The sequence below is a fragment of the Antedon bifida genome, chromosome 10 (assembly GCF_963402885.1).
Source record: "Antedon bifida chromosome 10, ecAntBifi1.1, whole genome shotgun sequence".
In the NCBI taxonomy this organism is placed as follows: Eukaryota; Metazoa; Echinodermata; class Crinoidea; order Comatulida; family Antedonidae; genus Antedon; species Antedon bifida.
Genome location: NC_136235.1, coordinates 14,601,014 through 14,626,108, shown reverse-complemented (window position 1 = coordinate 14,626,108; position 25,095 = coordinate 14,601,014). Strand labels below are relative to the sequence as shown.

At 32.9% G+C, this 25,095-nt stretch overlaps 3 protein-coding genes across 3 annotated transcripts in view; all 3 read right to left on the bottom strand.

The window, feature by feature from the left end:
• Positions 1-12,956, bottom strand: part of LOC144854670 (uncharacterized) — a 29,787-nt gene extending 16,831 nt beyond the window's left edge. Inside the window, exon 1 of the mRNA XM_078712607.1 lies at positions 12,922-12,956. The gene's annotated coding sequence lies outside the window, so the exon portion shown is untranslated. The remainder of the gene's footprint in view (positions 1-12,921) is intronic.
• LOC144854668 (uncharacterized) lies at positions 4,361-22,192 on the bottom strand. Its single transcript, XM_078712606.1, has 7 exons — positions 21,932-22,192; positions 21,030-21,073; positions 20,709-20,780; positions 19,522-20,055; positions 10,446-10,484; positions 9,040-9,090; positions 4,361-8,844 (listed from the first exon to the last, which is right to left on the bottom strand). The coding sequence occupies exons 1-7, from the start codon at positions 21,991-21,993 to the stop codon at positions 5,363-5,365; spliced, it is 4,284 nt and encodes a 1,427-aa protein (XP_078568732.1). The 5' UTR covers positions 21,994-22,192; the 3' UTR covers positions 4,361-5,362.
• Positions 10,738-12,298, bottom strand: LOC144854511 (uncharacterized). The gene is made up of 3 exons (XM_078712463.1): positions 12,259-12,298; positions 11,919-11,987; positions 10,738-11,330 (listed from the first exon to the last, which is right to left on the bottom strand). The coding sequence occupies exons 1-3, from the start codon at positions 12,275-12,277 to the stop codon at positions 10,738-10,740; spliced, it is 681 nt and encodes a 226-aa protein (XP_078568589.1). The 5' UTR covers positions 12,278-12,298.
• Positions 22,193-25,095: the final 2,903 nt, after the last annotated feature.

Sequence of the window (25,095 nt, the reverse complement as noted above, 5' to 3'; positions counted from 1 at the left end):
GAAAAGTTACTACATTTGAACTGTCCATGGGAGGAGTTTGTTTTTGTGGCTGGGATGGTGATAGGAGAAAGAAGGCTGGGGGCCGCAGTATCTAAATTATATATATCAGCCAATATGACACCTATTCATTTACACAGTTTACAACGTACTTAAAACATAGGCCTATCATAGCTATGTATACCCCTAACCCTAAAGTTGAATTGACATTTGTCCTGGGAAGAATTTGTTTTTAAAAAAGAGTGTGGGATGTTATTGAAGAGGGGTGGAGGTTGGCGGGTATAGGGACACTGGGGTCTGAGAAGGCTTTAAACTAATTTAGAAAGCCGCCCTGTGGCGGGTATAATTGCCAGTAAGGTATAAATACACTTGTTTTATATTGTGGTCCTGTCTGAGATACAAACATTGAAATACAAGTTTCACTTTTATGAAAAGAAATGAGATCTATAATTTAGATTTAGAATTAATTGTTGCTGAATATTTGATATCAATGTAAGTTGTTCCATACTTTTGCAACTCCAAGTTTGAACGATTAGGTAATTCAAGGGTCATAGTAGGGGTATTATATATCTATTATATAGAGAACATTGACAACTTTAGACAGCCTTATATTTAGACAATCCTATGAGAAGTGACTATTTTAGAACATTGTGTTGAAACAACAAAAATTATTTAAATTTATTTTTTAGTGGCGGCCATTTTGAAATCCAAGATGGCCGACAGATTATCGCTATACATAGTTAAGATTGTATAATGTGTAATACCATCAAAACGGACTTGTTCCACATTCATAATTTGTGTTATTGGTGATATTCTGGTTTTAAATAGGGTTATTTGAGTATTGGCGGCCATCTTGAATTTGGTCCTTTAAATTTCTTTAGAAAAAATGGCAACATATTTTTTTTCATTCCTTATATTATCAAGATATGAAATAAAGTCAAAGTTTGCTTTTAACAAAAAATATACACGACATTCATATAAACGACATACCAGCCTACATTATTATTATGATTGAATTGGCAGAGGATAAAACATTTTAATGAAAGGAGCATGGTGGCGTTAAAATACGCTCTACAATTTTAGGAATCGAATTTACATATTTAGATTTAAAATCACACACACACACACACACATTTCTTTGTGCTATTTTATTTGATAATTTACGAATTTTTAAACATGAGTTAATTCATAATTAGCGAATTATGTCTTATTATGATTAAGCACTTTTACAGAATTTGTTTATTAGAAAAGCTGAGAACCATCAACTTGATTATTCTTGCAAATAAAGTGAATATTTTTACTCGTCCTAATAAATCATTTGTCATAGAATTAATTATCTCAACAGATAGAGTACATTCACTCAACTTTGAAGTGATCCTGTGAAGGTCATTCCCACTTAAATTAAGCATAGGCTGAATCAGAAGTGATCCGAGCCGGATTTTCTTTTCGAAAGGTGAACTGATGGAAAAAGTAGTTTCTGGAAGATTATTTTTGGTGGAGAAAGGATTCCATACCCCCTGACTAACCCCACTCTTTTCCAAAGTCTTTGGTTGTACCCAGACATGTGAACATAAGTTGGACTCGTCTTGTCTGCATTCGCCATAGCAATGATAATCCTTCCAGATAAACCAAGACGGTAATGTTACAAAGACAACTAAAGAAGCACCATCAGTACCTGACTAAGGTCATTTCTACCGAAACCAAGTGAATGTAATCCTAACTTTGGTTCATTTTCTTGATAAATCCTTAACATTAATGATATCCCCAAATAGAGTACAGTCAATAAAAAACATTGATAATTTGGAAAAAAAAAAAAATACCAAAAATGTAGGCCTTGTAGTAGGTAGTTAAAGATGTATTATTGTCCCCTAAAACCATAAAAAATGAAGATTAATAAAAACATAAAAAAATAAAATAAGTTTATCACTTCCGTAGAAAAAAAGGCTAAAAAATGTTTTACTTATAAAAAGACTAAACAAACGGTTTAGGCCTAATTCAACCAGAAACCCATTGACTTCCAGTCAATTTGACTATTTTTAGTCTCGTGGACGCGAATCTATAGTTCACTATGTCGGTCGGTCTGTCGGTCGGTCGGTCTGACAAAGTTTTAAAGTACATTACTTTTTGGAAGTTCATTTTTTTCTGAGAGCACGCGACTTATGGCTGTTGGTCTTGTTTGCTTTAGATTACATTTTTTCAGGTAAATATTTTTTTTAATCCAATTTTTGTCTAAAGTAAATATAAATTACTCTATGCAGCATTAACATTTCATATTCAACAAAAACAATTTAAAAAAATTCAGTAAGACAATGTATCTTTCTATTTTCCAGACAACTGGATATTCCATTTTACAAAAGTTCTTTCGATGATTGTTGAAATTTTAGTTAGGGAAATGAAAAAGTACATAAACTACAACAAAATTTCAGGAAAAGCAACTTATTAATGTCTTTATTTGTATTTATTCCAACATCATTTTATGATTACTACTACATTACTACAGTACAAAAGTTCAAGTGATCAAGTCTAATCAATAACATACCGTTACCGTAGATAATCAATTTGATGAAGCTGAATAAAGTCTATTTATCTTAAAAGTAGGTATGATATGGGTTAATAATATCTTAGTTTCTCTGATAGGCCTCTTCAGGATTATATCTTTTTTTCTTTCATCGTCAACCAATAAGGTTATTCCCACTAAAATTAAGTGAGTGTAATATTAACTTCTCTCCCCGTTTGATAAATCAGTTGCAATATCACCATTACAGGCCGAAGCCTGGCTTAACGTGACTGTTGGACTTTTTAGCCTAGGGCATAAACCAATTACCCAAATATGTTTATAATGACTTAGGCCTTCAGGTTGGTCTTAAAATTTGCTAATTAAATGACAACATCATCTTGTATATAGGCGGGTCACTATCAGGTAATACACCAATCAGAAGCTTACAATTTAGAAGCTCTGATTTCATCAATTTCATCAATGGTGTTTGATAATTTTCCCTATATTTATAATGAAACATGCTAAATTTATCATTATTTTCTTGGGTTTCATATGTCAAGGTAACACATGGATTAAACATAGCAGTTAATGATGAATCCTTGTTACTTTTGTATACTGTATCTTTAGTTACAATCAATATTCAAAAGTTTATAACTAACTAAAAGAGTTTTAAAACTTTAATTTTCATTCACTGTACATTTTTCTATTCTCAATAAATGCAGTCGTATAAAATGTTGATTATAAACATGTTATGACTGTACCTATAGACTGACATTATAAATATTGGGTAGCACAACTTATACCGATCAATGTGTTACACATTAATAAAAAGGATAGTATTTTGCTATGAAATGCAAATTAAGTGTGTACTACCCATTATAAATATTGGGTAGCACAACTAATCACAGATATAAATATGTTACACATTATTAAAAAGGATATTAATTTGGTATATGACATGCACATAAGTGTGTGCTACCCATTATAAATATTGGGTAGCACAACTTATATACCGATATAAATATGTTACACATTTATAAAAAAGGATAGTATTTTGGTATGAAATGCACATAGAGTGTGTTCTACCCATTATAAATATTGGGTAGCACAACTAATTACCGATATAATTATGTTACACATTAACAAAAAGGATAGTATTTTGGTATGACATGCACATAAGTGTGTGCTACCCAATATTTATAGTGGGTAGCACAACTTACCGATATAAATATGTTACACATTGATAAAAAAAAGTATAGTATTTTGGTATGACATGCACATTAAGTCTATGCTACCCATTATAAATATTGGGTAGCACAACTAATTACTAATACTAGAGGGTGAGCTCGCTTTGCTCTCTCCCCCTCTAGGAAGTGTAGACGATGGTTCTCGGAATGATAATGACTCGGGTAAAAAGGTTTTAGAAGGACGTTCTCCTTGTACGTTTTCTGTCGGTTCCAATATTGAAAATGCTTGACCTTCGTAAAACTAAACCTACTCTGTTTCACAGTGTCTTAGATGATTGATAACATTTTAAAGTGTTTATTGTTTGGTAGGGCCCTTATAGGTACGTACGTTAAAATAACGAGCGCAAAAAAGTTGATGTATATATTATACATAATATATGCCATATATGACCTGATGCATTTATACGCTTATTAATTATATGCTGAGTTATGACTACTAATGAATAGCTATAGTACAGTATATACAGTGAAATTATGGGATCTAATAACTATGTTTCAATTTTTTGGTATGATGACGTTGTCAAAATCAAACATGAAGATGACAATTTCGCAAGTTAATGATTTAAGCAAAATGATTTGAAAGATTTGACACTTCAAAGTGCTTTGCGAGCAATTTTTATTATGAGAAAGACATTTTAAAAGTTATTATTATTGAGATTGGTTTTTTTTTATAGATTGGTACACACACACAATCTCAAATATAAGTAAGCAAGAAAGATTTATATATTAACAATAGGGATCACATAATTAAATAATAGAATAAATAATAGAGGAAACTATTTTTTTTTATTAAAGATGTATTGTCCCTTTGACTAATTCCCAAAAAAAAACAACAAATTAAGATTTCGAAAAAAAGTGGGTCATTTTGAAGTATCATAACAGTTATTAACTTTCACCAAAAATTAGTCGGAAAAAAAATCATTTAACTGAAATACAGACGTTTTTTTGTTCAAAAAACATATTTTGTTCAAAGCTCCTCTTCAATACAATTAAGTGTGGTTTTCTTGTTTTTTCTGTTATATTTGTTTAGGACCACAATGGAAGTAAGTTTGCCGTCTCGCTACTTTATTGTGTTTATCCTATGATTTTATGTCAGAATAAAGAAATAAACATATCCCATAATGAAACGCGCTTGTTTGGCTACTCTGTATGCATAATCATAAAACTTCTTCGCGATCTGTGTGAAAATACATTCTCAACCGTGACGAGTTGTAAACAATCCTAATTAGCATATGCATAATGCATACTCGTGGTTTGAAATCTTTGTTTACTTTAACTCGCGACGATTTTCCAAACGAAAAGTAAATGAAAACTAATTTACCTGGTTATTACGTAAACTTGTTTTTGGCTCAAATTTTCGACTTAAAGTGAATAACTTTAATATTACTTTGATATGGCCAATTTAAATATTTTGATTTTCAATTTTTGTGTTTCAAGGGACAATACATCTTTAATAAATTTAGCTTTCTATCTACTAGTATTAGATAGACAAAATAATGAAAACCCATCTAAAATTTGGTAAAGCTGCATGCAACCTTGAGAAGGTCACATTCTTGAGAACGAATTACTTATTCAGTAAACATACCAAAGTAGGCGTGTCTTTTGGTGTCACTTATACCTTTCAGTGACAAGTTAATGTGTTTAGAAATATCAATAAACCAGAACTAACAAGACAGATCAGGGCTATTAAAATCAACCCATGATTCGTGGGGTAGCCAATGGTCAGGTTAAGCCAGCCAGCCTGTAATGAATCAGGTAGAGTGCAATTACTCAAATTTAACTTTGTATCGGACGAGAAAATGCTTTTCAGGGAAGCTAACAAAGAACCATCAAGATGCCTAAGGTTATTCTCACTTAAATTAAGTGAACCTAATCTTAACTTTTTTTCACGTTTCAATAAATCATTTGTCATAGCTTTAATAATGTCACCAGCCAGAGTACAGTCACTAACATTTAACTCTGTAACTAACGAGGAAATGCTAATCAAGTACGCTAAAGAGGAACCATCAAGCTGGCTAAGGTTATTCCCACTGAAATTAAGTGAACATAAGTTTAACTTCACTCCCCGTTTTGATAAATCATTTGTCATAACATTAATAATGTCACCAGACAGAGTACAGTAACTAACATTTAACTCTGTAATGGGCGAGGAAATGCTTATCAAGTACGCTAACGAAGAAGCATCAACTTGGCTAAGGTTATTCCCACTTAAATTAAGTGAAGGTAATTTTAACTCCAATCCCCGTTTTGATAAATCATTTGTCATAGCTTTAATACTTTCACCAGACAGAGTACAGTCACTAATATTTAAAGTTTGAAAGGGGAAGGTAATGCTTATCAAGAACGCTAAAGAAGAACCATCAACTTGGCTAAGGTTATTCTCACTGAAATCAAATGAACATGATTTTAACTTCACTGCACGTTTTGATAAATCATTTGTCATAGAATTAATAATCTCACCAGAGAGATTACAGTCACTACAATTTAACTTTGACATGGGCAAGGAACTGCTCACCAAGAACGCTAACGAAGAACCGTCAACTTGGCTAAGGTTATTCTCACTGAAATCAAGTGAAACTACTTCAAACTTCACTGCACGTTTTGATAAATCATTTGTCATAGCATTAATAATCTCACCAGAGAGATTACAATCACTAACATCAAAGCCAAACCAGAAAGGCCTAATGCTTATTAAGGAAGCTAAAGAACCACCATCAACCTGACTAAGGTTATTCCCACTCAAACACAGTGAAGATAACCCTAAAATTTTTCCAGGCAAATATTGTACCATATCATTGAGCACATGACCTGACAGTTTACAGTTGTGCATGCAGATAACTTTTAATTTTGGAGCTACAACCATCAGCGAAGCAAACGAAGAACCACACAGATTTTCCAAAGGAGTATCGATTATGATAAAGTTTTCTAATAGCAATTTATGTCCCCTACTACGACACATGTTAATCATATTATTCATCATTTTACCCGATATATTACAACTGGTCATTTGCATTTCTTTAAGTTTTGGGGTGAGCATTAAAACAGAAGCGAACAAAGAGCCATCAATGTTGCCAAGGTTGCAACCATAAATACACAGTTTTGTCAAGGCTAATTTACAACCCCTGATAGTGACTTCTTTCAGCATGTCATGTACTACCCCACTTTTGTTTAAAGTCAAATATGTAAGTCTCGGAGAATAACTCAACAAGTGAATTAAAAACAAAGAAGTTGCACAACTTTGTTTCAAAGTAAAATCTGTTATATCGTATTTGAAATTTAGTTTCTGACATTCTGAGTTTAGATGCTCAATAACATCATCATCGCACGTTTCAGGAACCCTTGTCAGGAGTTCACCTTGCTTTGGTACAGCGATCATAATATGAGCTAGCATTATGCCCTTTTCTTCTGATGAATTTTCATTACCAATGATTTGAACAAGTCTATCAGATTCTGTAAAACAAGCCTGTAATGGTTTAGAAAATACAGGACCTATACCGTGAATATTTCTTAAAAGTTCTAAAAAATTGTAATCTTCTCTTACATCTGTAATCATGTAATGAACGCATTTCATTAGTGACACACGTACTCTATCAATATGCGGCTTTATTGAAAAATGTGTCATGCTTGGATGAGCACTGAGTGCATTCACTACATCAACTCTGTGCTCCTCTTTCACAATACTTAAATGTGTTATTAAGCTGCGATATGTTGTTAAACTATTTGTTATCCAATGATTCAAGAACATATCAGCCTTAGAGCCTAAGAATCCAATTGCAAACTCTCTTGCCACCTTCAGGTGATTATTGTCTATTATACTATCCCATTCTCCCTCGTCCAGCAGTAAGTCGGTTTCCATAATCTCTTTTTTATTCATATTACCAGAAGACCTACTTAACCTCTCTCCTGTCTGTAGACTTAATTTATGGAAATAAAATCCTACTAACGCCTCTAATAGTAACTTATGAGGAGATGAAAACGCATCTCTAAAGTCGTCTTTAGATGTCGGTGAATCTTTATACAGAAAGCCCAATTTTAAAGCCAAAGCGACCGTGTCTTTATTGCCTTTTAGTCTTTTTCTGTTGATATACAGCTGGTTAATTTTGAGACTTTCATACAGTCCTCTTCCTAATACAAGCATTGCGTCAATTAATTCACTTGGTGTATCTTGGAAATCATCTATATTCTGATCATTATTTTCCTCTCTGTTGTATTGGTTTAAAATACTTCGAAATACTCCTTCAAATAAAACCGTTTTTTCTGTTGGCAGATATTTCTTTTCTTCCCACATAATACAAACTGACAGAAGAAGCATAGGATTTCTACACATCGAATACACTTCCGGGTGTTTGTTCCTTCTGTATTTATTAAGTTCAAGTTCTTCAATAAGAGATTTTCCTAAATCGGGTGCTTCAAAATATTCAAAGTGCTTCGTAATGTATGTCTTTATGTTTTCGGAATTAAAGCCTTTAACTTTAACATGCACATCGCTTTCTTTTATGTATTCATCTATGTTTTCTGAGCGTGAAGTGAGTATCACTACACAATTTTCCATTTCTTCTCCTTTGATCAGATTTATCGGGTCATCAACTCCAATCTTTAATTCGTCTAACCCATCCAAAAACAAAACTATTTCTTTTTCATGATCAAGAATGAATTTTTTAATTATTCTTGGATTTGCTGGAAGTTCAGTCTTCAAACTGAAATGCTTTAATTTTATATGTTTCACCATTACATCTAGGATATCATCACCACTGTTTATGTCTCTGATATTAACAAGAAATACTATTTTGCCTTGGAAAGTAAGATCTGTTTTCTTCGCCCATCCATAAGACAGATATCTAAGTAATGTCGTCTTTCCAATACCACCTTCGCCATCTATAAGAACTTTGCAAGCAGGTGTCGACTTGATAACAGATAAAAGCTCACCTAGTTTTATTGGTTTTGGATAAATTTTTCTTTGGTTTTCTTTCATCAGGTCAAGATCGGTGAACATATGAGCTATGTCCACCTTATAGCGTGACTGCATAATTGCTGGTGTAAACTCATTTGCTTTTATGCAAAACTTTCGTTGTTGTTCAAAGAGGTACTCTCGAATAATCTCATCTGAAAAATGTTCATCAAAAGCAATTTATTACTATATTTGTTTAAAAATGTAAACTTTTAAAATTAAGATTTATAAGGTTTTTGACATATTTTTTCAGAAATAGATATATGTGGTAGGCTTATTTACAACATTTCAAGAAATAGGAGCTAAACGGTAAGTTATAATCAAATTGATTTAAGAATTCAAAAACTCACCTTTAGATCTCATTTTTTGTTGTTTAGGTTGAGATGGGCACATTTCATTGCCTAGAGAGAAAAATTAGTACATGTTTTATATTTGTTATTTGAATAGGCCATATTAAAAGGCATAGTGTTTACTCACAACTCTCTTATCAGTAATTATTGATAAAAAACATTATCTGAATGTAAATATTTTGAAATACTGTAAATGAATGGTTTTCTATTGAAGTTTAGGGTTCTTGATGCTACAAACTAACCAGACAGGTTTATGGTTATATCTCTAACACTTACATAATTATATTAACTTTTTTTGTAATTTACTTGACTTAAGCTTGTTTTTTGTCGAGTTGTGAACATTCAAGAAGTACTGTATCAATGCATATTGTACGAATTTTGTTCACGACGTAATATGCGAACCACTTGATTGGTCAATTTTAATGATTTAAGTTAAACTCGGTTCAACTTCAACAATTGCAATCGCTGAATTGTTTATATGATTTTTGCATTGATTTTTACCCATTTTGCTGTCAATCATCCACCGGAAAACAGGCTTTAACTGTTTTTAACTAAACAAGCTTCTCCCTAAGAATCATGCCATATCAGTGCTGTCCATTCAAGCACTACCGTACACTGTAATTGCTTTACATTTAGACAGATAAAATACACAAGTTAAAGGACAACATGACCGAGAACCATATTTCAACAACGTATTTATTAGGGATGGACATTATGATTCCAGAACAATCGCGAGATTTACGATATCCGTACCGTACAGCCATCACTGTAAATTGCGTCAGAAGTGCGTGGCAAAATCTATCTCATGTTGTTAACATACAAGAGATATGTACCGTCACTTCCATTGCTACTTTGACCTACATTAGGCCTAAAACATTTTTTTTTACTCGGGGTACCCGAGGCTAGGACTCATCTTCTCATCTTCTTCCATCTGGACACTATTGAGCCAACTTTCAAGTCCTACTAGTTCTTTACGCTTTAAGCATACACTTACAAATCATAGAATACAATCAAAGTTAGCGCACAGAATAGAAGACTTCTGCCGATCACATAACACACTGGTCACACTGAATAGGACAACAGGAATAGTCTATTGGTGACCTTTTCACTCCAGCAACTTTAATTTTACTCCATGATATATTTATGTCATGTGTAGAGACATACCTATTCGAATGAAGAAAGGGATGTTGACCGTTTGAGGTACCCCGAGTATCACACATTTGTGCTTGTTAGTCTGGTATTTTGAAGAAACACTTCAATATTCAGATAAGCAAAAGAAACAATAACAAATATCAACATTATTCAACTTATAAACCCTCTTTTCTACAGGCAATATCTTATAAATTATCATAATTTTAATTTATAAAAATATAAATGCCAGCTGCCAAGAATTGAATAAAACTTACCTTTGCTACGTCTTGGTCCTTTCTTCTGTTTCGCTTTACCTTAAAAAAAACAGTTTCAATGTTCATATTTGTCAGATTTGTGGTCAGTATTCCTCCATGGTACATATGCTTTAGATTTAAATGATTTGAGAATTACAGTGAACTGTATTAGTGTATACACTTTTCAATGTAGAGATTTTAACTATCCAGTTGCCAAATATTTTATTTCTGTCTGAAGGCCTATACATTGTGCATTGTTTTTACTTAGTTATGATTTTCTTATCTTATGTAATTTAAAGTGGACCACTTAATATCAGTTCTTTTGTAATGACAACATTTTTAAATTAAATTCTAGCATACCATCAATAAAACACTTCTCAGCCACGTTCTTTCCCACCGTCTTTCCGCTTTGCCGCAAAACGTCTCTAAATGATGCTATGTTTTCTTCTTTTAGTATCCCTTTAATTTCAAAATCCGCAATTAAGCTCCAACTGTCTTTATATTTCTTAAGTTCTGGAAAGTTGTATCTTCCATCAAGAAACTCTATATTGGCATCAGTAAGTTCTTTGCCGAAATTTAAAATATTTATTCTGTGCTTTGTGAACGATGTTACCTGAAGTTTATCAATATTCTGGAAGTGATACAGTTTCTCTTTAATTGTTGACGTAAAACCAGATTGTTTAGTTACTTTCACTGTGTCGTACAAAATTGTGAGATTTTTTTCGTTCAATATTCCAGGCCCAACTAAATGAGTTAACAATTCTGTTACATTCAATGCTCTTTGCAGATCTTGATTTACATCCACAATGTCTCTGAATAAAACTTTTAGCATTCCAAGAAGTCCACGTCCATCACACCATGTTGCAAGGTCCATAACTAACTGTCTGAATTCATCCTTTGAGAGATCTACAGTTCAATAATAATACATTATAAGCTGTTTTGCACGTCACAAAAAATAAAAATATAATTTCATAAAAATTAAATAAATAAAAAATAAAAATAAAAGTAATAAAAAGATGATTCTAAGCAAGAAGCTAACTGCATATACATACACCAAACTCCTATTCAATACTTTTTAGTGCAATCAAGCCTGCTCAACACACAGTAGGCCTCTTAACATAATGGAGTTTTAGGATGGAAATGTGTACTGTAGGGGGAGAAGTGTGCACTCTCAGAATGCCCTCTAGTTATTATTGATATAATAGTGTAATATTATTCATACATATTTTCATTTTCCCTGGATCCGTCATTTATATGTAACTTTTTTAAATGTCAATACCAAGAACATAGGTCCATGGTAAATACAAAAAGTAAATCAGTCAACATATTTTTGTAAATTTAGTACAGGTACTTAGTACTTTAGTTACAACGTACAGTAGGTAGACAAAACACATGTATATTATCACTCCGAATCAATCAGTAGCCACTGGCAATAATATTGATATCTTTATTCAGGAGGTATCATACATTTCAGTGTTTCCTTCGTATATTTACCTTGGTCTGGTTGGCGTATGGATCTCGACGATGACGCCTCATCTTCTTCATCATCGTCATCTTCACTACCTGTGTACAGATGTGATAAATTATTTAGCAAAGCATAATAAACAATGAATGAATTGTTTTATCATAATAGGATAATAAGGAAAAATATATATATTTATATAACTTGAAAAACATTACACTAGGCCTTAATAGTTCCTAGAGAAGAGTTTTTAGAGAAAAACGGAATTTACATTCCACTTTAGCTTACTGAACTAAGCTGTTATTATTTTCATATAGGCCTACAAATATATTATGCCGTCAGAAAACACACACTGAAAGGTTCATAGCTTACCAGCTTCCTCAGATGACATGCTTTCAGTGTTTTATAAACCCCTGTAAGAGAATTGCTTAATTTTTAAAATATTCCACTTCTATAATTAAAGTAACATTTTTTTAGTCTTAGCTATAAATGCCTCATACGAACACATAGGTTTACTGTACAGTATGTAAATATTTATTGTTTTTATAGCTGCAGCTGTTAATATTATTTATCTTTAAACATATTAATATTTAATTTTAACTGAGAGCAATCATTACTTTATTATTAATATTTAAAAAAAATCATTGAGTGCAGTATGTAAGATCCAGCCTGGAATGTTATAAGATTGAAGTTAATGTAGGATGTGACACGTAGATTTATTTTATAGCTCAATGATTAGGACGTGTTAAACTATAGTATTATATGACTGATCCTTACAATTTTAAAGATTATACGACAATTATCATCATGATCAACAACAGTTAGGTGTACAATTTTAAAATGTATATCAATTTAATAAGTTCATAAATTAATAGTGTTAGAATAGGCTCAGTATATCCTATGCATATTAACAATACCCGATGTATAGTATAGTCACCTACACATGTACATTCTATGTATTTTGGTATTTGGTATCAAAATCTCATAATATAAATATTTATATATAAACGTATTCACTCGACATTCAACACTTACCTTCGTGAATTGTAATCAGGGTCAGTAATAAAATGGCGTCTTTCCTTCTTCCCCGATGTGGATCGGTTAATAACAATAATACATTTCCGGTTGGTGTTGTTGAATATGATTATTCCATTTTGTATCATTGTAAATGGAGGTGAGAAAAGGTAAAAACAAAATCAATGGGATTCTCGGGGGCTGCATACTGAAAAACCACATTTTCAAAATGTCTAATAACTGATAGTAATAAATAACTATAATATTGTATTATTATAACTTTTTATTCGTTTGAAAGTGAACTTACACAAAAACCATCATACTCGTTTTGTTCAATTTTAAGCGACTGCTTGTTAACAATTAGATAATGATAAGATTTCTTAAGCGCATATATCAACATTCAAACCCGAAGGATACTAAACTGTAAAGTTAAAAAACTACCAAAACCTGACAAAACCTCACATAACCCATTCCGTTGACCAGCAACGTGTTTTCGATGCGATATGTTTGTTGAAATGTTAGTAATACTGTATTTGGAAAAATTAAAAGTACACTAGAGCAAAATTTCAAGAAATAAAAATGTATTAATGTCATGTATTTATTTGTAGTTTTTCCGTCATTTAATTATTTGCAACATTGCTAACAAGTGATAAAGTCTTATTAATAATATATAAATACAGATAATCAATTTGATGAAGTCCACTAAGGTCTGTTTATCTTATAATTAAAATAATACACAACAAAATACTATAACTTTATATCAACTACATGTACACATGTGATGTTAAGGAGAAATAACAAACAGTAATGAAGAAAATTAACATCTACTGATTTTGCTTATGATTACCACAAACCAGAGCCGACCTGAATATTTCATTTGAACATTTTGCAATAACAAGTTCACTAAACAGAACACAATCACTAAAATAAAAAAGTATGGGGTAATAATTGCTTGGTTCTCTGATAGGCCTAGGATTATATCTTTTATTCTTTCATCGTCAATCAATAATGTTATTCTCACTGAAATCAAGTGAGGGTAATATTAACTTCTCTCCCCCTTTTGATAACTCGGTTACAATATCATTAATAATTTCACCGGATAGAGTGCAATTACTCAAATTTAACTCTGTATGGGACGAGGAAATGCTTATCAAGGAAGCTAACGATGAACCATCAAGCTGACTAAGGTTATTCCCACTTAAATTAAGTGAACGTAATTTTAACTTTTCTCCACGTTTTGATAAATCATTTGTCATAGCATTAACAATATCACCAGACAGAGTACAGTCACTAAAATTTAACTCTGCATCGGACGAGGAAATCCTTATCAAAGAAGCTAAAGATAAACCATCAACCTGGCTAAGGTTATTTCCATTAAAATTAAGTGAACATAATTTCAACTTCTCCCCTGGTTTCGATAAATAGTTTGCCACAACGTTTATAATCTCACCAGATAGAGCACAGTCACTACAATCTGCATGGTTGGAAGTAATGCTTATTAAGACAGCTAAAAAAACCCCATCCATTTGGTTAAGATTATTCCTACTGACATTAAACGAGTACAATCCTCTGTGCGTCAATAACCCTGTAGCCACATTATTAATAATCTCACCGGAGAGAGTACAGTTACTAAAATTAAAACTGTCAATGCTCCTTAAGGAACCTAAAGTAAAGCCATTAATCTGGCTAAGGTTATTCCCACTCAGATTAAGTGATCCTAAATGTATCTTCATTTCTTGATTTGAAATATAATTTGTCATTGCATTAATAATCTCACCAGATAGATTACAGTCACTACATTTAAAATCCCCAGGGTACAAGGAAGTGCTTATCAAAGAAGCTAAAGAAGAACCATCAACTTGGCTAAGATTATTGCCACTTAAATTAAGTGTATAGAAATCGAATTGTTTTGAGATTAAACCATTTGCCATAGCATTAATAATCTGACCAGACAACGTACAGTAACTAACATCAATCTCTGCAGGGAATGGGATACATTGGATTAATAAGAAAGCTAAAGAAGAACCATCCACCTGGCTAAGGTTATTCCCACTCAAATTGAGTTTGTAGAATCTGAACTCCACTCCTCGTTTTAACAAATCATTTGCCATAGAATTGAAAATCTCACTAGACAGAGTACAATAACTTACATCAAAGTCTGTAGTCGAGTTACTGCTTATTAAGGAAGCTAAAGAACCACCATCTACCTGGCTAAGGTTATTCCTACTCAAATTAATTGATTGAAATTCGAACTTCACTCCTCGTTTTAATAAATTACTTGTCATAGCATTAATAATCTCACCAGAGAGATTACAATCACTAACATCAATGTCAAACCAGATAGGCCTCATTTTTATTAAGGAAACTAAAGAAGAAACATCAACCTGACTAAGGTTATTCCCACTCAAACAGAGTGAAGATAACCCTATAATTTTTCCAGGCAAAGATTGTACCATATCATTGAGCACATGACCTGACAGTTTACAGTTGTGCATGTCGATATCGTTTAATTTTGGGGCTATAACCACCAGCGAAGCAAACGAAGAACCACAAAGATTTTCCAATAGATTATTTCTTATGATAAGGCATTCTAATAGCAATTTATGTCCACTACAACAACACTTGTTAATCATATTATTCATAAATTCACCCGATATACTGCAGTTTATCATATCCAAACCTTTAAGTTTTGGGGTGAGCATTAAGAAAGAAGCGAATAAACAGCCATCAATGTTGCCAAGGTTGCAATCATAGATAAACAGTTCTTCCAAGGCTAATTTACAACCCCTACTAGTGACTTCTTTGAGCATGTCATGTACTACCTGACTTGAACATTTGTTTAAAGTCAAATTTGCAAGTCTTGGTGAATAACTCAACAAGTGGATTAAAAACAAAGAAGTTGGACGACTGTGTTCCAAAGTAATATCTGTTATGTTGTACTTGAAATTTAGTTTCTGACATTCTGAGTTTAGATGCTCAATAACATCATCATCGTACGTTTCAGGAACTCTTTCCAGAAGTTTACCTTGCTTTGGTACAGCGATCATAATATGAGCTAGCATTATGCCCTTTTCTTCTAATGACTTTTCATTACAAATGATTTCAACAAGTTTTTCTGTTTCTGTAAAACAATCCTGTAATTGTTTAGAAAATACAGGACCTATGCCGTGTATATTTTTTAAAAGTTCTAAAAAATTGTAATCTTCTCTTAGATCTGGAATCATGTAATGAACGCATCTCATTAGTGATGCACATATTTTATCAATTTGCGGTTTTATTGATAAATTTGACATGTTTAGATAACCACTAAGTGCATTCACTACACCAACTCTGTGCTCCTCCTTTACGATGCATAATTGTGTAGTTAAGCTGCGATATGTTGTTAAACTGTTTGTTATCCAATGATTCAAGAATGTATCAGCCTTTGAGCCTAAGAAGCCAATTGTAAACTCCCTTGCAACCTTCAAGTAATCATTGTCTATTATACTACGCCATTCGCATTCCTCCAACAGTGAGTCGTTTTCTATATTCCTTCTGTGTTGCATTTGTGCACTTTGTTGACTTTCAGCGGTCTTCAGACTTACTTTAGAAAAATAAAATCCTACTAACGCCTCTACCAATAACTTATGAGGAGCTGCAAAAGTTTCTTCAAACCCATATTTGGAATGTGGTGAATCTTGATACACAAACCCCAATTTTAAAGCCAATGTGACTGCATCTTTACTTCCCTTTAGGCTTCTTTTGTTGATACACAACTGGTTGGTTTTGAGACTTTCATAAAACCCTCTTCCTAGTACAAGAATTGCGTCAATTAATTCGTTTGGTGTACTTTCAAAGTTATGAATTTTCTGATATTTTCCATTTTTGTTGTATTGATTTAAAATACTTCGAAATACTTCTTCAAATAGAGCTGCTTTTTCTGTTGGAATTTCTCGTTTTTCCTCCCACATGATACAAATGATGAGAAGCAGCATTGGATTTTTGCACATTAAAAGTACTTTTAATGTAAGTAAGTAAGTACTACATTTTTCTGAAGCTCTTCAATTAAAGATTCTCCTAAATTTGGTGCTTCAAAATATTGAAAGTGCTTTGTAATGTATTTCTCTATGTTGTTTCTTTCAAATCCTTTAACTTTAACATGCACATCACTTTCTTTTATGTATTCATCTATGTCTTCTGACCGTGAAGTAAGTATCACTACACAATTACCTAATTCTTCTCCTTTGATCAGCTTTATCGGGTCATCAACTCCAATCTTTAATTCGTCTAACCCATCCAAAAACAAAACTATTTCATTTTCATGATCAAGGATGAATTTTTTAATTATTCTTGGATTTGCTGGAAGTTCAGTCTTCAAACTGAAATGCTTTAAGTTTATGCATTTCACCATTACATCTAGGATATCTTCACCAGTGTTTATGTCTCTGATATTAACAAGAAATAAAATGTTGCCTTGGAAAGTGAGATCTGTTTCCTTCGCCCATCCATAAGACAGATATCTGAGTAATGTCGTCTTTCCAATACCACCTTCGCCATCTATAAGAACTTTGCAAGCAGGTTTAGACTTGATAACAGATAAAAGCTCACCTAGTTTTATCGGTTTTGGATAAATTTTGTTTTTGTTTTCTTTCATAATGTCAAGATCGGTGAACATATGAGCCATGTCCACCTTATAGCGTGACTGCATAATTGCTGGTGTAAACTCATTTGCTTTGATGCAAAACTTCCTTTGTTGTTCAAAGAGGTACTCTCGAATAATCTCATCTAAAAAATGTTCATCAAAAGCATTTTATTACTATATATTTGTTTAAATTTAAACTTTTAAATTATGGTATTTAAGGTTTTGGAAATTTTTCAGAAATAGATATATGTGGTATGCCTATTTACAACATTTCAAGAATAGGAACTAAACGGTAAGTTATAATCAAATTGATTTAAGAATTCAAAAACTTACCTTTAGATCTGATCTTTTGCTGCTTAGGTTGAGATGGGCACATTTCATTGCCTAGAAAGAAAAATTATTACATTTAGTTTTATATTTGTTATTTGAATATTAGTCAATATTAAAATGCATATGGTTTAACTCACAACTCTCTTATCAGTAATTATAGATAAAATACATTATCTGAATGTAAATAATATGCCCATGTACAAATATTACATAACAACATTTTAAAATACTGTAAATGAATGGTTTTCTATTGACTGTATCAAGTTTAGGGTTTTTGATGTCACAAACTAGCCTAGGACATGTTTATGGTAATATCTCTAACATTTACACAATTACATTAACTTTTTTTTATAATTTAGTTTGACCTCAAAAGTATACGAAAAAGGTGAAAAATTGTCGCGTTGTGACAATAAAGAAGTATGCATGCACGCGTTTTGTTCATGACGTAATTTGTGAATCATTTTGATTGGTCAATTTTTATGATTTAAATTGAACTTGGTCCAACTCAACATTGTAATCGTTGAATTATTTCAATGACTTTTAGCATTAATTTTAACCCATTTTCATTTAAATCGTTAACATTTCAGTGATCTGAATTACGTCGACCTAAAGACTAATTAAGCCACTTAGGCTGTTTTTAACTACAAGCTTCTCCCTAAGAATCATGCCATATCAGTGTTGTCCATTCAAGCACTACACTGTAATTGCTTACATTAAAACAGATAAAATACCAGAGTTAAAATAGTAACTGGCTTTTTCTGCCGCTAATAATTGAATACATATCTTCTGTCTCTGATTGAGTCTTTTTGTTTGATGTACCGAGTTTATCTGTACCAAAACCAAAATAAAATTTGATACTTGACATTTTAATAATAATATAAAATAAATCTTCAACAGTTATAATTTAACCATTAATGCCTCCAGGCCTACATGAACTATGATAACTGATGGGCTAATAAAAATCAGTTTAATAAAGTTATAATATCATTATTATACTGGATTATTGTCTGAAATCAACTCACTATCATATTCTCAAAACCACTGATTCTTAACAACTTACATTAGAATTGATAAAGTGTACCTATCATAGAGGAATACTAACCAAAAACCAAAATATTCTGAACTTATAAACAGTTTTCAACAGAGAATTACTTGTAAATTATAACATTTTTAGTTAGACAAATATTATTCCAACGTCTAAGAAGGTAATGAATAAAACTTACCTTTGCTACTTTTTGGTCTTTTCTTTTGTTTTGATGGGTGTTTCAATTGACCTGGTTCATCTGCAAAATATACATATTTTAGAGTAAAACAAAAACAGTTTTAATGTTCACATTTTAATTAGCAATCCCCAATAATATACAGTACTTTAATTTTAAATGATTATTGCAGTATACACCTTTCCATTTAGCAATAATAGAGATTTTACTTATCTAGTTGCCGAATATTTAATTTCTGTCTCAAGAACTGTCCATCGAACTCAATGTAGAGATGCTACGCTTAATGAATTTATAACCTGAATTTCGGTTGCTTATGCTAGGCCTATACATTGTGCATTGTTTTATATCTTATTTTTTTATTTCATTTAATTTTTAGTGGAGGTAATTTATTTACACAGAAATGTATTCTGTTATTAAACCTTTTGTATTATAAATTAAATTGTAGCATACCATCAATAAAACACTTCTCAGCCGCGTCCATTCCATTTTGCCGTAAGATTTGTCTAAATGCCTCTATATTTTCTTCCTCCAGTTTTCCTCGTTTCTCAAGATCCGTAATTAAGCTCCAACTGTCTTTATACTGCTTAAGTATTGGAAAGTTACATATTGTATCAAAGGTGTTTATATCGGAATCAGTAAGTACTTTGCCGAAATTTAGAATATTTATTCTGTGCTTTGTGAACGATGTTACCTTGAGTTTATCAATATTCTGGAAGTGATACAGTTTCTCTTTAATTGTTGACTTAAAACCAGATTGTTTAGTTATTTTTACGGTGTCATACAAAAGTGTCAGATTTGTACGATTCAATTGTGCAGGCCCAACTAAACGGGACAACAATTCTGTCACATCAGTTGCTCTTTCCAAAGTTTGATTATCATTAGCAATGTCTTTGTATAAAATTTTTAACATTCCAAGAAATCCAAGGCCATCATACCATTTTGCAAAGTCCACAATCAGCTGCCTGAATTCATCCTCTGAAAGATCTAAAATTTAATAAGAGTATCTTATCAGCTATTTATCTTAAATGAAGTCATCTTCTCAATACATTATATCAACTACAGTGGCAAGGGGATTAGTTAACTAACACGGTATTAATACAAATAGTCATTATTTAAACAACATTTTTGATTTGATTGTTCATCTGGTTTGCAATAATAATGAAGAAGCTGTTTGTGAAAGGAATAATAAAACTCTAAAGAAGGTATTTACCATCTAATTCGTAATGTATTATTAGTTTAATAAAAAGAGGTGTTTCGCAATAAAATACTGATATGTTTTGTATTAAATGCAATCTATTTTTTCAATTGCAGTTGCTTATCGTTAAATTAATGGAGAGCATAAGTTATTATTATTAAATGTTGCTTTACATGGGTATTTGTTTCTGTGGAACGATAAACAAGAATTTAAACATTATGAATAGGATTAGGCATGCGCAACTCATGTATATTACTTTCACGTTAAATTGTTCCAGAAATTTAATTGTCGAAGAACTAAAACTCGCTATTATTACTAAAGCAACTCAGTCTATCAAATACTTCCTATGTACGGTACTATCATTGTTTAACGATTTCTTATAACCTACAAATGTCTTAAAAATATTAGGACTATTGTTTTATCCCTTCTTTTCTGTTATTACTTTCATTTGTTTGCAATCTGGATCTCATCGACGCCGACTCATCTCCATCATCATCATCTTCATCTTCACTACCTATAGAAAGATGTATCATAATTAGAACATTTTAAGTAATTACTGATAAACTCAATTTAACGTGGAAATATGACATTATAAAATAATTTTTACATTTATAGGCCTAGTTTATCGGGGTCACTCAGCTTAGATTAACTATGACCTGGTTATTTATACATTCCACATTGTTTAACTTTAAACTGGATTAAAATGCTACTACGTTTCCATGTACAATATCAATAATAGCCAACATAAAATTCATTCATTTACCCCCTTCTTCAGCTGACATGCTTTCAGACATGTTGTAGAATCCTCTAAAAAAAGATTATAAAGAGAAAGCTTTAATTAAAATTACTTTGAGGGTGAATTCAAAATCGAAAATGAAAAATGTATGATTATTTATACATTATTGTATTAGGCCTATGTATTGTATGAATATACATTGTATGTAATTAAAATATAAACTTTGTACTCCACTGAATAAGTATACGTTTATACAATAGATAAGTAGGAATGTCTGACTAACTGTATGTGACAAAACAAATCTGATGTGCCCATATTTAGGCACATTGCACTTTTTTTGTCAAACTAGCCTACTAGGCCTAGTTTGTTTATACTTAGACAGAGCTAATCCACTATATTTACGTAGTACAATGATTCAGGAGGATTAATGGTGTTGAACTTTTCAAAGATCACTAGGCCTACACACTGGGCGGTTAACAGTTTCTTAAAATTAAAAATCTTAATTTAATGCCTGTTGACATTGTAAATTTATAATGTATAGGATAGGCCTAGGCCTAGGCCTATTCAGTCGACTCCGCCTAACTAAAAAGGTCGAATCTAATGGGACTGGTATAAAAATTCGAGTTATGCGAACTTCAACTTACAGATTTGTAAAAAAAAAATGCTAGGCCTAGACCTAGGTCTAGCCTAGGTTCACTCACTAGCCGCGGCCCACACGATGAGCCTTCTTAGATAATAATACTAATACTGTACTATTATATAGCTAGGCCTAGCCTTTAAGCCTCCTTTATCGGCAATGACAAACTGTATTTTCTTTATGGTTTAAGCCGTAACAATAAGAAAACGTATAAAACTATAATAAATACATTTCGGTTCTTATTCGAAATCTAGGCCTACTGCCACTTACGATAACAACTAACTTTACTTACGTGCAACTGCTGTTTTGTAGGGCCGGGGTGCGATTTTTTTTTCCGTACGAGAGTTCCTCCATCGGTTCGTTTCGGCCTCAATCGACTCTCTTCGGTATTCGGTAAGTCAGCTCACTGATGCGTGACAACATAATACTGTAGAGTTTACAAACCGCGAGCTTACTTTCACAGGCTCTCACAACAGTAAAAAGAATCTACACTAATACGAACTTTTATTGACATTAATTAATAAATACTAGGCCTACTTAGTAATTACATTAAGAACCCAATAGCATTTTAATAATATTTAGGCCTAGGTCTACGACTCAATAGTAGGCCGTATCAGTATTATTTTTTAGCGCACAGTGGTAAACTAATCATATTTATTATCACTGTGCGCTAGTGCTACCAAAATGGGTATAGTAGCGCACAGTGGTAAACTAATCATATTTATTATCACTGTGCGCTAGTGCTACCAATATGGGTATAGTAGCGCACAGTGGTAAACGAATCCTATTTAACAACACTGTGCGCAAGTGCTACCAAATGGGTATATTAGCGCACAGTGGTAAACTAATCCTATGTATTATCACTGTGCGCTAGTGCTACCAAAATGGGTATAGTAGCGCACTGTGGTAAACTAATCATATTTATTATCACTGTGCGCTAGTGCTACCAAAATGGGTATAGTAGCGCACAGTGGTAAACTAATCATATTTATTATCACTGTGCGCTAGTCCTACCAATATGGGTAGAGCACAGTGGTAAACTAAATCCTATTTATTTTCATTGTGCGCCAGTGCTACCAAAATGGGTATAGTAGCGCACAGTGGTAAACTAAATTCTATATAATAATTATCACTGTGCGTTACTGCTACAAAAATGGGTATAGTAACGCACGGAGTGTTAAACTAAATCCTATGTATTATCACTGTGCGCAAGTACTACCAAAATGGGTATAGTAGCGCACAGTGTTAAACTAAATCCTATTTATTATCATTGTGCGCCAGTGCTACCAAAGTGGGTATAGTAGCGCACAGTGGCAAACTAACTCCATATATTATTACTGTGCGCTACTGCTACCAAAATGGGTATAGTAGCGCACAGTGGTAAACTAATCATATTTATTATCACTGTGCGCTAGTGCTACCAAAATGGGTATAGTAGCGCACAGTTCTAAACTAAACCCTATTAATTATCAGTATGCGCTAGTGCTACCAAATGGGTATAGTAGCGCACAGTGGTAAACTAATCATATTTATTATCACTGTGCGCTAGTGCTACCAAATCGGTATAGTAGCGCACAGTGGTAAACTAATCATATTTATTATCACTATGCGCTAGTGCTACCAAAATGGGTATAGTAGCGCACAGTGGTAAACTAAATCCTATTTATTAACACTGTGCGCTAGTGCTACCAAAATGGGTATAGTAGCCCACAGTGGTAAACTAATCATATTTATTATCACTGTGCTCTAGTGCTACCAAAATGGGTATAGTAGCGCACAGTGGTAAACTAAATCCTATTTATTATCACTGTGCGCTAGTGCTACCAAAATGGGTATAGTAGCGCACAGTGGTAAACTAATCATATTTATTATCACTGTGCTCTAGTGCTACCAAATGGGTATAGTAGCGCACAGTGGTAAACTAAATCCTATTTATTATCACTGTGCGCTAGTGCTACCAAAATGGGTATAGTAGCGCACAGTGGTAAACTAACTCCTATATATTATTACTGTGCGCTACTGCTACCAAAATGGGTATAGTAGCCCACAGTTCTAAACTAAACCCTATTAATTATCAGTATGCGCTAGTGCTACCAAATGGGTATAGTAGCGCACAGTGGTAAACTAATCATATTTATTATCATTGTGCGCCAGTGCTACCAAAATGGGTATAGTAGCGCACATTGGTAAACTAACTCCATATATTATTGCTGTGCGCTACTGCTGCTACCAAAATGGGTATAGTAGCGCACAGTGGTAAACTAATCATATTTATTATCACTGTGCGCTAGTGCTATACCAAAATGGGTATAGTAGCGCACAGTTCTAAACTAAACCCTATTAATTATCAGTATGCGCTAGTGCTACCAAATGGGTATAGTAGCGCACAGTTCTAAACTAAACCCTATTAATTATCACTATGCGCTAGTGCTACCAAACGCGTATAGTAGCGCACAGTGGTAAACTAATCATATTTATTATCACTGTGCGCTAGTGCTACCAAATCGGTATTGTAGCGCACAGTGGTAAAGTAAATCCTATTTATTAACAATGTCCGCTAGTGCTACCAAATCGGTATAGTAGCGCACAGAGCTAAACTAAATCCTATTCATTAGCACTGTGCTCTAGTGCTACCAAATGGGTATAGTAGCGCACAGTGCTAAACTAAATCCTATTTATTATCATTGTGCGCCAGTGCTACCAAAATGGGTATAGTAGCGCACAGTGGTAAACTAATCATATTATTTGTTTTCACTGTGCGCTAGTGCTACCAAAATGGGTATAGTAGCGCACAGTGGTAAACTAATCATATTTATTATCACTGTGCTCTAGTGCTACCAAAATGGGTATAGTAGCGCACAGTGTTAAACTAAATCATATTTATTATCATTGTGCGCCAGTGCTACCAAAGTGGGTATAGTAGCGCACAGTGGTAAACTAACTCCATATATTATTACTGTGCGCTACTGCTACCAAAATGGGTATAGTAGCGCACAGTGGTAAACTAATCATATTTATTATCACTGTGCGCTAGTGCTACCAAAATGGGTATAGTAGCGCACAGTTCTAAACTAAAGCCTATTAATTATCAGTATGCGCTAGTGCTACCAAATAGGTATAGTAGCGCACAGTGGTAAACTAATCATATTTATTATCACTGTGCGCTAGTGCTACCAAATCGGTATAGTAGCGCACAGTGGTAAACTAATCATATTTATTATCACTGTGCGCTAGTGCTACCAAAATGGGTATAGTAGCGCACAGTGGTAAACTAAATCCTATTTATTAACGCTGTGCGCTAGTGCTACCAAAATGGGTATAGTAGCGCACAGTGGTAAACTAATCATATTTATTATCACTGTGCTCTAGTGCTACCAAAATGGGTATAGTAGCGCACAGTGGTAAACTAAATCCTATTTATTATCACTGTGCGCTAGTGCTACCAAAATGGGTATA

What these genes read in the sequence shown, in the direction of transcription:
- LOC144854511 (XM_078712463.1), bottom strand. An exon ending in CATACGCCAACCAGACCAAG is followed by an intron (nt 11,331 to 11,918) that starts GTAAATATACGA and finishes ATTGAACTGTAG; the next exon opens with ATCTCTCAAAGGATGAATTC.
- LOC144854668 (XM_078712606.1), bottom strand. Translation starts at nt 21,993, where the DNA reads ATGGAGGAACTCTCGTACGGAAAAAAAAATCGCACCCCGGCCCTACAA. An exon ending in CTACAAAACAGCAGTTGCAC is followed by an intron (nt 21,074 to 21,931) that starts GTAAGTAAAGTT and finishes ATCTTTTTTTAG; the next exon opens with AGGATTCTACAACATGTCTG. An exon ending in TGAGAAGTGTTTTATTGATG is followed by an intron (nt 10,485 to 19,521) that starts GTATGCTACAAT and finishes GTTTTTTTTAAG; the next exon opens with GTAAAGCGAAACAGAAGAAA.